The 17917-nt window shown below is 44.0% G+C and overlaps 1 protein-coding gene across 1 annotated transcript in view; it reads right to left on the bottom strand.

Annotated features, from left to right (window-relative positions):
* Positions 1–17917, bottom strand: part of LOC132391840 (B-cell scaffold protein with ankyrin repeats-like) — a 120920-nt gene that overhangs the window by 91353 nt on the left and 11650 nt on the right. The window contains exons 4-6 of the mRNA XM_059965514.1: positions 17052–17193; positions 14485–14627; positions 5951–6077 (exon numbers count right to left, since the gene is read on the bottom strand). Of these exons, the coding sequence (XP_059821497.1) occupies positions 5951–6077; positions 14485–14627; positions 17052–17193 (412 nt within the window). The remainder of the gene's footprint in view (positions 1–5950; positions 6078–14484; positions 14628–17051; positions 17194–17917) is intronic.

Here is a 17917-nt window from a genome sequence, read left to right as displayed (position 1 = left end):
CCACAATCTCTTCAGTCACCTCTTTCAGAACCCTGGGGTGTGCACTGTCTGGTCCAGGAGACTTATCTACATTCAAACCTTTCAGTTTCTCAAGAACCTTCTCTCTAATAATGGTAACTTCACAAACTTCATGCCCTCTGACACCTGGAACTTCCACCATACTGCTGGTGCCTTTCACACAGAAGACTGATGCAGAACAGTTATTCAGTTCATCTGCCATTTCCTCATTCCCCATTACTACCCCTCTAGCATCATTTTCCAGCGGTCTGATATCCATTCTTGCCTCTCTTTTACATTTTCCTTATCTGAAGAAACTGGCCAGCTTACTTTCATATTCCATCTTTACCTTCTTAATGACTTTTTAGTTACCTTCTGTTGGTTTTTAAAAGCTTCCCAATCCGCTAACTTTCCACTAATTTTTGTTAGTGGGGGAGGGGAAGAGAGAGTGGGGGAGAGAGGGGTGTATAGAAGGGGTGGGAGAAGGGGAGAGAGAGAGACTGACTGTCTCTGACTAACTAATCTTTATGAGCCAAAGCATTTTTAAAGACTGGCACCCCAATAGAATGGCTGCTCCACTTGCACTTGAATTATACTTATTGGTCCTTTCTTCTGAATCCCTCTTGCTGATTGGTCACTCCTCAACTCAGAGAAGCTGCCATGAAACTCTACCTTCAAAATCTCCATCACCTACCCTGATTAAAAAGTAGCTCTGGTGAGAATTGTCCAACTCAGAAAAAGCTGGCTCGAACGTGGACCTGACTGAAAGGTAACTCTTTTTATGCATCCTTGGTGTGGATTGCTCATATTAATGTGTCATGTCTGACGTCGTCTCCACACCCCTCTGCCCACAGGAGCACTGCAGTGAGGAGGAGTCAGTGACCCACCTCTTTGCACGCTGTGAGTTCGCAGAGAAGGTGTGGAGGAGGATGGAAGGGACAGTGTCGAGGTTCATCCCCAGCAGCTGCGTAACAGAGGACTCTTTGATCTACGGGCTGGTCCCGGGGACGAACACCGAGACCAACATCCGGTGCTGCTTGCAGATCATCAACTCGGTGAAAGACGCTCTTTGGTCGGCCCGAAACTTGATGGTCTACCAGCACACGGAGATGTCCGTGGGGGAATGCTGCCGACTGGCACATTCTCGGCTGCAGGAGTACGTGCTGAGGGACGCACTCAAACTCAGTGCAGCCACTGCAAGGGCCCCGTGGGAAAGGACCACAGTCTAGGGTCTTTCTCCTGTGGGAGTTGAGGGGTGGGAGGGGCGGGGTGTATACCCCTGAAAAAGTGTATGTAAATATGGAATAACAGAGTGCCACGTGGGTGGTGAAAAGTGTGAAAATGTAAAGGTAGCAATGAAAACAGTTGTAAAGGATTGAAAGCCATTGAATGGTTTATTGCATATAATTTTATTTTTGAATAAAGTATATTTTGTTTAATTTTTTAAAAGTGTCATGGGTCTATCTAACAGGCTATTAAACACTTCTATCATTATCTGCCTCCACCACTACCTCTGATAACCCACTTCTCTCCGTGTAAAAGAAACTTGCCCCCTACATGAGAAAATCTGCAGATGCTGGAAATCCAAAGCGACACACACAGAATGCTGGAGGAAATCAGCATCTATGGAAAAGTGTAAACAGTTGATGTTTCAGGCTGAGACCCTTCATCAGGACTGAAAGGAAAGGAAAAAATGCCTGAATTAAAAGGTGGGGGTGGGGGAAACTAGCTGCAAGGTGATAGGTGAACCAAGGTGAGTGGGGTGCCCCCTTCTTCTCCTTTGAACTTTACCTACTTACCTTAATTTCATGTCCTCTGGTATTAGACATTCCAACCCTGGGTAAAAGATGATCTATCATGATATTATAATCTCTCAGGTCTCCCTCTCAGCCTCCAACACTCCAGAGAAAATAATGCAAGATTTTTGAACCTCACCTTCTAACCCAAGTAGTGTCCTCTTCTGGATCCTCTCTAAATCCTCCACATCCTTCCTGTAATGGGGTGACCAGAAATGCACACAATGCTCTATTTGCAGCCTAACCAAAGTTTTATATAGCTGTGGTATGACTTCCTTACTCTAAAACTGTTCCAGCCAACGAAGGCATGTATGCCTTCTCTACCACCCTATCAACTTGTGTGGCCACTTTCAAGGAGCTATGGACCTGGACCCCAAGATCCCGCTGTGCATCAATGAGGGCCCTGTCATTAACTGTGCACTTTCCCCTTATATTTAAATTTCCAAAGTGAACCACCTCACGCTCGTTCAGTTCACCTCCATCTGCCATTTCTCCGCCTATACTGTATATTCTGCTGAACTCTTTGACAACCTTCTTCACTGTCTGCAACTCCATCAATCTTTGTGTCATTCTCAAACTTATTAATGCACCCATCTACATTTTCTTCCAAGTCTTTGATACATATCACCAGTAACAGAGTCCTCGGCATCAATTCCTGGGGAACTCAGCACGTAAGTGCATTTGCAAAGAAAGCACGGCAGCGCCTCTACTTCCTTAGGTGTCTGCAAACTTCTATAGATGTGCGGTGGGGCGTGTACTGACTGGCTGCATCACGGCCTGGTACGGGAACACCAATGCCTTTGAACGAAAAATTCTACAAAAGGTAGTGGATTAGCCCAGTAAATCAAGGACAAAGCCCTCCCCACCATTGAGCATATCTACATCTCACACTGTTGGAGAAAAGCAGCATTCATCATCAGAGACCCCCACCACCCAGGTCATGTTTTCTCACTAAAAACAGGTCACGTATACTCTTGTAGAAGGTACAAGAGTTTCAGGACTCGCACCACCAGGTTCAGGAACAGTTACTACAACTCATTCATCAGGCTTTTGAATAACAGGGGTTAACTACACTCACTTAGAACCACAGAACTATAGAACATTACAGCACAGAAACAGGCCTTTTGGCCCTTCTTGGCTGCACTGAACCATTTCTCTGCCTCGTCCCACTGACCTGCATCTGGACCATATCCCTCCATACACCTCTCATCCATGTACTTGTCCAAGTTTTTCTTAAATGTTAAAAGTGAGCCTACTTCATCTGGCAGCTCATTCCACACTCCCACCACTCTCTGTGTGAGGAAGCCCTCCCTTATGTTCCCTATTCCCCCTTAACCCATGTCCTCTGGTTTTTTTCTCCCCTACCCTCAGTGGAAAAAGCCTGCTTGCATTCACTCTATCTATACCCTCATAATTTTATATACCTCTATCAAATCTCCCCTCATTCTTCTATGCTCCAGGAAATAAAGTCCTAACCTATTCAATCTTTCTCTGTAACTCAGTTTCTCAAGTCTCAGCAACATCCTTCTCTGCACTCTTTCAACCTTATTAATATCCTTCCTGTAATTCGGTGACCAAAACTGCAGACAATACTCAAAATTCAGCCTCACTAATGCTTTATACAACCTCACCATAACATTCCAACTCTTATACTCAATACTCTGATTTATAAAGGCCAATGTACCAAAAGCTCTCTTTACTACCCTATCTACCTGTGACACCACTTTTAGGGAATTTTGTATCTATATTCCCAGATCCCTCTGTTCTACTGCACTCCTCAGTGCCCTACAATTTACCTTGTATGTTCTACCTTGGTTTTTCCTTCCAAAGTGCAATACCTCACACTCGTCTGTATTAAACTCCATCTGCCATTTTTCAGCCCATTTTTCCAGCTGGTCCAGATTCCTCTGCAAGCTTTGAAAACCTTTCTCACTGTCCACTACACCTCCAATCTTTGTATCATCAGCAAATTTGCTGATCCAGTTTACCACATTATCATCCAGATCATTGATATAGATGACAAATAACAATGGACCCAGCACTGATCCCTGTGGTACACCACTAGTCACAGGCTTCCACTTGGAAAAGCAATCCTCCATTACCGCTCTCTGACTTCTCTCATTGAGCCAATGTCTAATCCAATTTACTACCTCACCATGTATACCTAGCGACTGAATCTTCCTAACTAACCTCCCATGCGGGACCTTGTCAGAGGCCTTACTAAAGTCCATGCAGACAACATCCACTGCCTTCTCTTCATCCACTTTCCTTGTAACCTCCTAGAAAAACTCTTTTGATAGATCTGTTAAACATGACCTACCACACATAAAGCCGTGTTGACTCTCCCTAATAAGTCCCTGTCTATCTAAATACTTGCAGATCCCATCTCTTAATACTCCTTCCAATAATTTACCTACTTCCGATGTCAAACTTACCAGCCTATAATTTCCCGGATTACTTTTACAGCTTTTTTTAAACAATGGAACAACATGAGCTATATTCCAGTCCTCCGGCACCTCACCCGTAGATACAGACATTTTAAATATATCTGTCAGGGCCCCTGCAGTTTCAACATTAGTTTCCTTCAAGGTCCGAGGGAATACCCTGTCAGGTCCTGGAGATTTATCTACTCTGATTTGCCTCAAGGTAGCAAGCACCTCCTCCTCTTCAATCTGTATAGGTTCCATGACCTCACTACTTGTTTGCCTTATTTCCATTGACTCCATGCCAGTTTCCTTAGTAAATACAGACGCAAAAATCATTGAGATGTTCCCACAACCAATGATTGCATTTTAAGGACTCATTATATTATGTTTTTGTTATTTATTGGTATTTATTTATATCTGCATCTGCACAGTTTGTTGTTTTCTGCACTCTGGTTGATCTTTCATTGATCCTGTTATAGTTACTATTCAAAAGATTTGCTGAGTATGCCCACAGGAAAGTGAATCTCGGGGCTGTACATGGTGACACAGTGTATAAGTACTTTGATAATAACATTCACTTTGAACTTTTAACTCCCTAGTCATGGACCTCAGAGTACTACCCTGCTACCACTACCTCTGGCTTCTACAGGCAAGCCAAATCTACAATGCAAACTGCAAAGTCACAACAGATTTCATGCATCTTAATCTTCTGGATCAGCCTATCATGAAGTCCAACTTGACAACATCCACTGCTCTACCCTCTTTGATCACCCTCCTCAAAAACCTTAGTCAAGTCAGCAAGACTTGACCCGCTCTGCACAGAGCCTCATCAGGGCATGTTTTCTCAAATGTGCATAAATCAGCTCTCTATGAATCCTCTCCAATAGCTTCCCTGCCACTGACATGAGTCATAATTTCTTGGATTATCCCCTTTTCTTCTCTTGAATAACAGAGAAAAATTGACTATTTTCCATTACTCCAGGACCTCGTCTGTTATTAGTAAGGATTCAATGATATTTTGCGAGGCCTCAGCAATATTGTCTCTTGCCTCTTTCAATAACCTGAGATATCTGCCATCTGTCTGTGAGGACTACCACCTTGACCTCAAAATGCCTTTGTGCGTTATCACTGTTCTCACTATCTCCATGTTCTTGGTGAATATGGATGCAAAATATCACACATCATTTGACTCCAAGCATAAATCTCTCCCTTTATCCTCGAGCGATTCTACCCTCTCATTTTTAAATGCGGGTATAAAGTGCTTTGGGATTCTCCTCAACCTTACTTGTCCAGGACATTTCATGGGCCCTTTTTTGCCCTCCTAATCCACTCAATGAGCTCATTTCTGCTATATTTATATTCCTCAAGAGAAGGTTCCCTTACATCGTCATCTTCATCATCATCCTTACTAGAACAGGGTGGTCCTGTGCTCTGATCAGCTGGTCATTAAACAACTCCATATCAGATGCAAACTTACCCACTAAAAGAAGCTCCCAATTAACTCGTGGCCAATAATGGTTTAATTTGCTCTCTCCTAACTTCGTACTTTCATGCCTATCCTTATTCATAATTCACTTAAGAGTTTAGGACTTGAGATCACTGTTCACGAAACGTTCTTCCACCTAATCAGGCTCATTTCCCAACATCAGGTCCAGTAAGCTCCCTGCTGTAGCTGGCATGCAGTCTAATTGGAGCTGTGTTACTTCCCTGCATTATGAGTCGTACACTTACAGTGTGCAGGAGAATGGCTATCGGTTCCGATGCTCTGAAATGCTCCGATCCTACTGGAAGGCAGGGAATTCTGGAGTGACTTGGTGAGTAGTTCATCCAGTTGGGTCTGGGTGGAAATCTGGAATGCCTGGAAGGAAAGCACACGTGGCAACAGGGGCTTCTCATTGCTGTAGACACCCCCCCCCCCCAACAGGTGGAAATAACTGAACACTGGAGCACCAGCAGGCAATTCCCATTCCTAGAGCTGATCCTCATGTGAACTCTATCCAAACCATCCCTAACTAATCCCAGAAGAGGACACAGCTTCCAGATTACCTACTATGTCAGAAGAAGAACTTCCTGATGTTGCCCTGCCTCCTCTATATGCCCTCCCCACAAATTCCATGACCCTCGCCTAAGGAATCAATCCAGTCCATGGATCCCAACTTCCAGGTTTGTTATTGGAAGCTCTGCCCCTCCCACCCTCCCTTCCTTAGTCCTGTTTTTCCATCCACTTAAACAGGTGAAAGTGAGCACAGAGACACCTTCCTCTGATGGGACGGCATCATGTCCACACCTCCCCCCACTGCTGATTGACGACTGGGAGCAGAGGCAACCAGGGGGACTAGAGGGGCAACTATTCCACCCTTGAGGGAGTGAGCTGGCAGAGGAAGAGGTTGAGGCAGGTCCAGCATTATCATTTCAGAAGCACTTGCACAGGAACATGGAGGGGCAGGGCTTCGAGGGAAATGGGTCAAATGTAGAAAATAGGGACTAGCTGGGTGGGCATCCAGTCACCATGGATCAACTGGGCTGAAGGGCCAAGTATCTGTGTTGTATTGGTCTGTAACTCACCTGCACACCAGGCCATGCACTTAAATAGGAGGAATCCAAGAGTTCAAATTTAACTTTCATTCAGCCATACATGAATACCCATAATGAATACAGCCATTACTGCCTAATGTCTATATTCCAACCCACTTTGCAATAAGCATGCTATTTGCCTTCCCAACTACCTGTTGGACCGATTAACTCATTGCGTATCATGCAAAGAACACCTGCTTCCTCCTGAAGTTTATTAACCTGAAATCTTTCTCCATTCAGATAATAATCACACACTTGCTTCCCCTGAGCAAAATGCATGCCCTCACACTTCCCCACATCAAGCTCTATTTAGCAGGTTTTCACCAGTCTATCTATATCCACTGGCACAGTCCAGATATCCTCATCACACCTTCTCCCACCTGATGGGTCACCGCCAGACTTGGACACCTCATACTCTGCCCTCCTCCACACCATTAATATTGGCAGTAAGTAACTGAGGACCCAGGACCAATGCTTGGGTCTCTCTAGCAATTACACTGCTGCAGCCTAAGGTCCCAATAAATGAGATCTGTATCAGGAGGGAGGTGCTGAGGTGAGCTGGATAGGCAAGTCTTACAGGAGATAACTCCAAAGGTTCCTGGGGGTGGGACCCTGCAGCATAGAGTCAATGAGGTACAGACCAGAGATACAAACCTCATATAGAAGTACACATATGCATACACACACTCATGCACAATAAACAATGATAATACTGCATGGTGAGGTTTAAACTAGAGTTGCAGGGGGATGGGAACCAGAGTGCCAGAACAATTAATGGAGAGGTTATGGAGGCAGATGTTGGTAAGACCTCAGATCAAGTTAGGAATCAAAATCTTGAGCAAAGACAAAGGCAAAGTGTAGGGAATCTTGGTTTTCAAGAGATATCAAGGCCCTGATTAAGAGAAAAAAAGGTGCTAGGCAAGTAGGAACAAATGAGATGCTTATGGAGTACAAGAAATGCAAGAGAACACTTAAGAAAGAAATCAGGAAGGCTAAAAGAAGGCATGAGATTGCTTGAGCAGACAAAGTGAATCCAAGAAGAAGGAGAATCCAAAGGAATTCTACAGATATGTTAAGAGCAAAAGGATTGCAAGGGATAAAATTGGTCCTCTAGCAGATCAAAATGGTAATCCATGTGTGGAGTCGAAACAGATGGGGGAGATCGTAAATACATTCTTCGCATTTACTCAGGACACAGATACAGATACTATAGAAGTGAGGCAAAGCAGCATCAACTGCATGAACTCTGTACAGATTGCAGAGGAGAAGCTGTTTGCTACCAAGAGGCAAATCAGGGTGGACAAATCCCCAGGGCCTGATGAGGTGTTCCCTGGGCCCTGTGGGAGGCAAGTATACAGATTGCTAGGGCCCTGTCTGGCAGAGATATTTAAAGCATCCTGAGTGACAGGAAAGGTACCAGAGGATAGCCAGTGTTGTTCTGTTGCTTTAAAAAAAAAGGCTCTAAACATAAATCAGGGAATTATAGGCTGGTGAGTCTGACATCTGTTGTGGGAAAGTTACTGGAAGGCATTCTAAGGAACTGTTGGCATGTGGCCAAGTGGTTAAGGCGTTCATCTAGTGATCTGAAGGTCACTAGTTCATTGCTAGTTAGCACATTGCTCTGCGACAACACCGGTGCCAAGCTGTATGGGTCCTAATGCCCTTCCCTTGGACAACATTGGTGGTGTGGAGAGGGGAGACCTGCAGCTTGGGCAACTGCCAATCTTCCATAAAAGAGAACCTTGCCCAGGCTTGTGCCCTGGAAACTTTCCAAAGTGCAAATTCATGTTCTATCGAGACTAACGGAGGCCTACACTACATTACTACTACAAGGGACTGGATATCTACGTATTTGGATAGACATGGACTGATTAAGGACAGTCAGCATGGTTTTGTGCATGATAGGTCATATCTAACCAATCTTACAAAGTTTTTCAAGGAAGTTACCAGGAAAGGTGATGTTGCCTACATGGACTTTAGTAAAGTCCACATGGGAGGCTGGTCAAGAAGGTTCAGTCACTCGACGTTCAGGGTGAGGTAGTAAATTGGATTAAGCATCGGCTTTGTGGGAGAAGCCAGAGAGTGGTGGTGGAGGATTGCCTTTTTGACTGGAAGCCAGTGACAAGTGGTGTGCCGCAGAGACCAGTGCTGGGTCCCCTGTTGTTTTTCATCTATGTCGATGATCTGGATGATAATGCAGTGAATTAGATCAGCAAATTTGTGGATGACACTAAGATTAGGGGTGTAGTGGACAGTGAGGAAGGCTATTACGGCTTGCAGAGGGATCTGGATTAGCTGGAAAAATGGGCTGAAAGATGACAGATGGAATTTAACGTAGACAAGTGTGAAGTGTTGCATTTTGGTAGGACCAGCCGGGGTAGGTCTCAGACAGTGAGCAGTAGGGCACACGAGTGCAGTTGAACGAAGCGATCTGGAAATACAGGTCCTTAATTCGTCGAAAGTGGCATCAGAGGAAGACAGGGTCAGAAAGAAAGCTTTTGGCACATTGGCCTTCATAAATCAAATTACTGAGTACAGGAGACGGAATGTTATGTTGAAGATGTTGATGTGGCCTAGTTTGGAATATTACATGCAGCTATGGTAGTGATAAGGGACTCAATAGTCTAGAGAACATATAGGAAGTTCTATGGACGTGAACAGGACACCCAAATGGTATGTTGCCTGCCTGGTGCCAGATCATGTCACATCAGGTCACGTCCACAGTACTTTGGAGAGGGAGGGACAACAGCCAGATGTGTTGGCACATATTGGTACTAATCACATAGGAAGGAAAAGCAAACAGGTCCTGAAAAGAGAATTTAGAGAGCTAGGTAGAAAGCTGAGAAACAGTATCTCCAGTGTAGTAATTTCTAGATTGCTACTTGTGCTATGCACCGGTGAGGGTAGAAACAGGATGATTTGGCAGATTAATGCATGGCTGACAAGCTAGTGCAGGGGACCAGACTTCAGGTTCTTGGAGCATGGGATCCTTTCTGGGGGAGGTATGACCTGTTCAAAAGGGACGGGTTGCACCTGAACCCAAAGGGAGACCAATTTCTCGCAAGCAAGCTTATTAGAGCTGTTGGGGAGGGATTAAACTAATTTGACAAGGAGGTGGGAACCATAGTGAAGGGACTCAGGGTAGGATGGATGGTAAAAAAGTAAAGATAGCATGCAGTAGGACTGTCAGGAAGAGCAGGCAGATGATAGGACATAACTGTAGCCAGTAGGGTGAGTATTTGTGCATTAGCGATGCAGAATCAAAAAGGGTACCAAATGCAGTACTCAAAGTGTTATATCTCAATGCACGGAGTATAAGAAATAACATTGATAATCTTGTTGCATTTTTACCAATCGTCTGGTATGATGTTGTGGCCATCACTGAATTGAGACCGAAGATGGTTGCAGTTGGGAGCTGTATGTCTAATGTTACATGTTATATCGGAGGGATAGGAACGTAGGCAGAGGGGGTGGTGTGGCTCTGCTGGTGAAGAATGGCATCAAATCAGTAGAAAGATGTGATATAGGATTGGATGATGTTGAATCCTTGTGGGTTGAGTTAAGAAACTACAAGGGTAAAAGGATCCTGATGACAGCTATATACAGGCCTCCCAACAGTGGCTGGGAGGTGGACCACAGGTTACAACGGGAAAAAGAAAAGACATATCAAAAGTGCAACGTTATGGTAGTCATGGGAGATTTCAACATGCAGGTCAATTGGGAAAATTAGGCTGGTATTGGATCTCAAGAGAGTGAGATTGTTGAATGCCAATGATATGGCTTTTTAGAGCAGTTTGTCATTGAGCCTACCAGGGATGAGCTATTCTGGATTGGGTGTTATGTAATGAGCCAGAGGTGATTAGGGAGCTTAAGGTAAAAGAACCCTTAGGAGACAGTGATCACAATATGATTAAGTTCAACTTGAAATTTGATAGGGAGAAAGCAAAATCTGATGTAGCAGCATTTCAGTGGAATAAAGGAAATTACAGTGGTACGAGAGAGGAGTTGATCAAGGTAAATTGGAAAGAGCTTTTGGCAGAGATGACAGCAGAGCAGCAATGGTGTGAGTTTCTTGGAAAAAACAGGAAGATGCAAGATAGACATATTCCAAAAACAAAGAAATACTCAAATGACAAAATAGTACAACTATGGCTGACAAGGGAAGTCAAAGCTCATGTAAAAGCAAAAGAGAGGGCATACAATCATACAAAAATTAGTGGTAAGACAGAGGATTGGGAAGCTTTTAAAAACCTACAGAGAGGCAACCAAAAGAACCATTAGGAGGGAAATGATGAAATATGAAAGCAAATTAGCAAACAATTTGAAGTATATAAAAAATAAAAGAGAGATGAGATACGGGACTGTTAGAAAATGAGGCCGAAGAAGTAATAATGGGGGACTAGGAGATGGTAGATGAACTAAATGAGTATCTTGCATCAGCCTTCACTGTGGAAGACACTAGCAGTGTTCCAGGTGTTGAAGGGTGTGAGGGAAGAGAAGTGAGTGCAGTTACTATTACAAGGGAGAAGGTGCTCAAAAAGTTGAAAGACCTAACGGTACGTAAGTTACCTGGACCAGATGAACTGCACCCTAGGTTTCTGAAAGAGATAGCAGTAGAGATTATGAAGGCATTAGTAACGATATTTCTAAAATTATTGAATTCTGCCATAGTGCCATTGGACAGGAAAACTGCAAATGTCATTCCACTCTTTAAGAAAAGAGGAAGGCAAGCAGAAAGGAAATTATAGAGCAGTTAGCTGACCTCAGTGGTTGGGAAGATGCAGGAGTCAATTGTTAAGGATGTGGTTATGGAGTACTTGATGACACAGGACACAATAGGACAAAGTCAGCGTGGTTTCCTTAATGGAAAATCTAGCCTGACAATCCTGTTGGAATTCTTTGAGGAGATTACAAGTAGGATAGATAAAGTGGATGTAGCGGATGTTGTATATTTGGATTTTCAGGAGGCCTTTGACAAGGTGCCACACATGAGGCTGCTTGCCAAGTTAAGAGCCCATGGTATTACAGGAAAATTACTAACATGGTCAGAGCACTGGCTGATTGGTAGGAGGCAGTAAGTGGGAATAAAAGGATCCTTTTCTGGATGGCTGCCAGTGGTGTTCCGCAGGGGTCAATGTTGGGACTGTTTCTTTTTTCCTGTACATATATCAATGATTTAGATGATAGAATAGATGGCTTTGTTGCCAAATTTGCAGATGATACGAAGATTGGTGGAGGGACAGGTAGGGTTGAGGAAACAGGAAGGAAGCAGAAGGACTTAGGCGGATGAAAAGAATGGACAAGAGAGTGGCAAATGAAAGACAATGTTGAAAAATGCATGGTCATACACTTTGGCAGAATAAATTAATGTGCAGACTATTTTCTAAATGGAGAGAAAATCCAAAAATCTAAGACTTGAAAGGACTTGGGAGTCCCTGTTATAAAACATCCTAAAGGTTAAATTGCAGGTAGAGTCAGTGGTGAGGAAGGCAAATGTAATGTTAGCATTCATATCAAGAGGTTTACAATACAAGAGCAGGGATGTGACACTGGGCTTTATAAGGCACTAGTGAGGCCTCACATTGAGTATTGTGAACAGCTCTGGTCTCCTCATCTAAAAAATTATGAGCTGGCACTGGAGAGGGTTTAGCAGAGGTTCACAAGGATGATTCTGGGAATGAAAGGTTCATCATACAATGAACGTTTGATAGCTCTGGGTCTGTACTTGCTAGAATTTGGAAGGGGGGGTTATTGAAATCTTTCAAATGTTAAAAGGCCTAGACAGAGTAGATATGGAAAGGATGTTTCCCATGGTGGGGAAGTCTAGGACAAGAGGGCACAGCCTCAGGATAGAGGGATGTCCTTTTAAAACAGAGATGCGGAAAAACTTCTTCAGCCAGAAGGTGGTGAATTTGTGGAAATTATGACCATAGGCAGCTGTGGAGGCCAGGCTGTTGGGTGTATTTAAGGCAGAGCTTGACTGGACATGGACAAGGAGAAGGCTGGGAGTGGGGCTGAGGAGGATCAGTCATGATGAAATGGCGGAGCAGACTCCATCCATGGTCCAAATGTCTTAATTCTATTCTTTTGTCTTATGGCCTTATGGAAAAATGTGAACAAGGTTGAAAGAGTGCAGAGAAAACTTACTGAGTTGCTGGGTTTGGTGGACCTGAGTTATAAGAAAAGATTCAATAGGTTAGGACTGTATTCTTCAGAACATAGTAGATTGAGAGGAGATTTGATAGTGGTATACAAAATTATGAGGGGTATAGAAAGGGTAAATACAAGCAGGTTTTTTCAGCTGAGGTTGGGTGGACTACAGCCAGAGGTCATGGGTTAAGGGTAAAAGGGGAAAAGTTTAAGGGAAACATGTGGGGAAATGTCTTTGCTCAGAGGGTCGTGAGAGTGTGGAATGAGCTGCCAGGACAAGTGGTGCATGTGAGCTCGATTTCAAAGTTCAAGAGAAGTTTGGATAGGTACATGGATAGTAGGGGTCTGGAAGGCTATGGTCCCAGTGCATGTCAATGGGAGTAGGCAGTTTAAATGGTTTCAACATGGACTAGAAAGGCCAGTTTCTGTACTGTACTTCTCCATCTATGAATTGAATGGTTTGTTCTGCCAATGACACCTGACACACACATGCACTCACAAACACTTGCAAAGATAAACCCCAAAGTGGAACTGTCAACAAATGTCCTATTGTTCACTGCATCCTGTTTTAAACAAAATATGGAGAGACTTCCCAAAAAAATTGATTTCTATTTCACTTTAGTCACAATGCTGGTTCTATTCTTCTGCTTTTCCTCAAAAACAGGAGGGTGAGGGTAAACATCCTATGTCATTCTATGTCCTGTCTATGCTAGGTCTGGCAGAACTGTCAGTTTGCCTTTCTCCCTCCGCCTCTCCCCAAGTACCATCTGCTCAGGGCCCACATAAAACTACCAAATAAAATTAAAAAATCTTTAAAGCAACTTATGCAAATTCTTCATCCAGATTTTAAGTTTATCAGACCAACAGACTCACACACGACCAGCCCAAATATTGGCTCTGAAGCCTACCTTATTTCTCATAACAACCCGGGTATAAATTCAAGCTCTACATTAGTAATGACCCATTTCTCTACGTGATTAAAAGTGAAAGTTCTGCTCTTTGCAACTACATCAAAACAACTGCCTTCCAAACATTAATGTTTGAACCAGTCTCTGTGCAAAGCCTTCTCCACACCACTCTGCTACAATGAAATGTCATCAGCAAAGACCAAGGCAGTACAGTGAACCCTGAAATCTCTCTCCTTGTTCTCCTGTCCCAGGGAATCTCCCCTTACCACCTGGACAGGGTATTAGTCCCAGACTCTGACACTCAAAGTCAAACCATTCTCCTCCACTTCCCCTCTGCTTTTCTTGAAATTCCCTCACTTTGTATGTGCTGGTCACCCTCCCTCCCGTCCTTGTATCGACCCTCGCCATTCAGAGTCCTCTCAACTTTCCCTGTTCTGAGCAGAACAACCACATCTTGACCAGAGCTACCCCAGGACTCACCTGTAGATCTCCCACCCCTTCCCAAAGCTCTGCTCAATTCGGATGCCCGAGTGGGAACATCCAAATCCTCCCAGACCTTGTGGGCTTCCTTCCAGTGGTGGGATGACCCATCAGTTTGGCTGAAGAGTCACTTTGCAGTAGGGAGATCCTTACCTGGCAGATAAACTGGATGGGATCAGTAACCTTGTGCAGCAGACGTTTAATCTTTTCCACTGGGCTGAAGTAGATCACCTGGGCGCTGCCCAGGAGGGTTTGTCGGCAGTGGAGCTTCAGTATCACAGGGCCAGCGGGGAGCTCTGAAACCAAACACTGGCAGTCAGAAGGTGGAGAGAACTGGTGCTTTCCACAGGACTATGTGACCCAGGTCAAACCAGTCATGACCAAAAAGTTAACTTCAGAGTCAAACACTGGAGAACAGGGGTCAGTGTGCACGGCAAGCTCCCAACCCCGTTGAGAATTCCTGAACCCTGGGTGCCAGTATTTCCTGGTCTCCCCACTGTATCAAGGGGGGGGGGGAAGTCAACCTGGGAAAATGGCCAGTGAGGGAAGGGAAGGATTGAGGGAGCACCAGAGTATGGACTGGGCAGTACTGAGGGACTGTCACACTGTGGGAGGGCAGTAGTGAAGGATCTCTGCACTGTGGGGGGGGGCCATCTTGAAGGGATAGCTGCACTGTGGGAGTATTACTCCGGGAGCGGCAGTACTGAGGGCATGCTGCACCGTGGGAGGGGCAGTAATGAGGAACGATCACTGTGGAAGTTGTGGTGGAGAAGGAGGATGCAAACGGGTTTAAGGAAGCTCTCAAACTGAGGGGTTCCAGTTCTGTTATTCCTCACTCAGTAGAGAAGGTTCTGGGGAAATAGAACAGAAGAACTCAGAATCAGGAAGAGTTTGGATACAGTTAATTCAGGGGGTGGGAAGGTGGAGTCCATAAGAGACAGAGTGAGGAGAACAGCAGAGAACCAGAGGTAGAATAGGGTACAATCTCCGCACATGGAGCTATGCCCTGGGCAGGAGGGGGCAGTGGGATCAGGTCCAACAAGAGTTTTCAGAGAGATCTGGAGATACAGGCCAGAAAGTGGGGAGACTCAGGAAGGTGCCCTCACAAAGCCAGCATACAGTGCCTATAAAGTGTACTCACCCTCCCTTGGAAGTTTCATGTTTTAATGTTTTACAAATATTGAATCACAATGGATTTAATTTGGCTTATTTGACATGATCAACATAAAAGACTCTTCGGTGTCAAAATGAAAACAGATCTCTACAAGGTGATCATAATTAATTACAAATATAAAACACAAAATAATCAATTGTATTAATATTCACCCCTTCAAACCAGTATTTAATAGATGCACCTTTGACAGCAATTACATCCTTGAGTCTCTGTGGACGGGTCTCTATCAGCTTTGCACATCTGGACATTGCAATTTTCCCCCATTCTTCTTTACAAAACTGCTCAATCTCTGTCAGAGTGCATGGAGATTGTGAATGAACAGCCTTTTTCAAGTCCAGCCATAAATTCTCAATTGGATTGAGGTCTGGACTCTGACAGCCACTCCAGGACATTAACTTTGTTGTTTTTAACCCATTCCTGTTTAGCTTTGGCTTTATGCTTGGTGTCATTGTCTTGCTGGAAAACAAATCTTCTCCCAAGTCACAGTTCTCTTGCAAACTGCATCAGGTTTTCCTGCAGGATTTCCCTGTATTTTTGCTGCATTCATTTTACCCTCTACCTTCACAAGCCTTCCAGGGCCTGCAGCAGTGAAGCATCCCCACAGCATGATGCAGCCACCACCATACTTCACGGTAGCGATGGTGTGTTTTTGATGATGTGTGGTGTTTGCCTTACGTCAAACATAGTGTTTAGTCCAGTGGCCAAAACGCTCAATTTTGGTTTCATCAGGTCATAGAACCTTCTTCCATCTGACTTCCATCTGGCAAACTCTAGCTGAGATTTCATACAAGTTTTTTTTTCCCCAACAATGGCTTTCTCTTTACCGGTCAACCTTAAAACTGCGACTGGTGAAGCACCTGGGCACAGTTGGTGTATGTGCAGCCTCTCCCATCTCAGCCACTGAAGTTTGTAACTCCTCCATCGTTCCTTGATGATCGACTTAACTGTATTCCAAGGGATATTTAGTGACTCGGCAATTTTTTTGTATTCATCTCCTGACTCGTGCTTTTCAAAAACCTTTTCACAGAGTTGCTTGGAGTGTTCTTTTGACTTCATGATGTAGTTTTTGCCAGGATACTGACTCACAGGCAGTTGGACCTTTCAGACACAAGTGTATTTTTATTACAATCAATCGAAACTCCTTGACTGCACACAAGTCTCCAAAAACAGACCTCCATTTAACGACTTATGTGACTTCTAAAACTAATTGGCTACACCAGTGATGATTTGGTGTGGCATTTAAAAACTTAATCAATTATCTTCTGTTTTATATTTGTAATTAATTTAAATCACTTTGTAAGGATCTGTTTTCACTTTGATATGAGAGTCTTTTTCAGTTGATCAGTCTCAAAAAAAAGCCAAATTAAATCCACTGTTAATCAATGTTGTAAAACAATAAAACATGAAAACTTTCGGGGGGGGGGGGTGAATACATTTTATAGGCACTGTATGCTTCTTGGCCTGATAGCCTGTGGCTCCAGTGAAAACATGGCTGAAGCAGGGGCGAATGGACCAGGGTTCTGGTGTGGAGGGACCTCATGCTTACCCACAGATCGGACGCAAACTGTTTGGCTGTTCAACATGCTGGCTTGCACTTTTATTTGCTGGATGCCTGTCACAAACTCAACCTCAGGCCTCTCCTCGAGGGACAGGTGGTCTTTCAGGAACAGGTATATCTTCGTCACATTCTGTGGGTTAAGGAAGTTCATCAGGGTACAGGGTCAGAGATGTTCTAACTAAATTTGTAGTGGTTGGTTTGGTTACAACACACAAGAAACAAAAGAAAAATGAAGCATTAAAAATACTTGAATTCTAGAAAAGGCTTCTAACCTATCCCATATCCACTAAGACAGCGTTGATATTACACTCTGTGGTCAACATTATTAGCTATCTTCTGTATCTTATAAAATAGGCGCAGAATGTACGTTTTGTGGTCTTCTGCTGCAGCCCATCCACTTCAAAGTTTGACAAGTTAAACGTTCAGAGATGCTCTTCTGCACACCACTATTGTAACACATGATTATTTGAGTTGCTGACCTCTTCCTGTCAGCTTGAAGCAATCTGGCCTCCCTCATCAACAAGCTACTTACACCCACAGGGCAACTAAAAAAACTATAAGGGAAAAGATGAAATATGAGGGCAAACTTGCTGGATACCAGAAGTTTTTTTCAGTTATATAAAGAGTAAAAGAGGGATGAGAGTTTATATTGGACAACTGGGAAATGATATCGGTGTGGTAGTAATGAGGGCAAAGAAATGACCGATGAACTTAATGGGGACTTTGCATCTATCTTCACTGTGGAGGACACTAGCAGTGTGCCAGAGGTCCGTGAGTGTCAGGGAGCAGGAGTGAGTGCCATTGCTATTACAAAGGAAAAAGCACCAGGCGAACTCAAAAGTCTTAAAGTGGAT

Source organism: Hypanus sabinus, chromosome 3 (genome assembly GCF_030144855.1).
Source record: "Hypanus sabinus isolate sHypSab1 chromosome 3, sHypSab1.hap1, whole genome shotgun sequence".
In the NCBI taxonomy this organism is placed as follows: Eukaryota; Metazoa; Chordata; class Chondrichthyes; order Myliobatiformes; family Dasyatidae; genus Hypanus; species Hypanus sabinus.
This window is presented reverse-complemented; position numbering and strand designations above follow the sequence as displayed.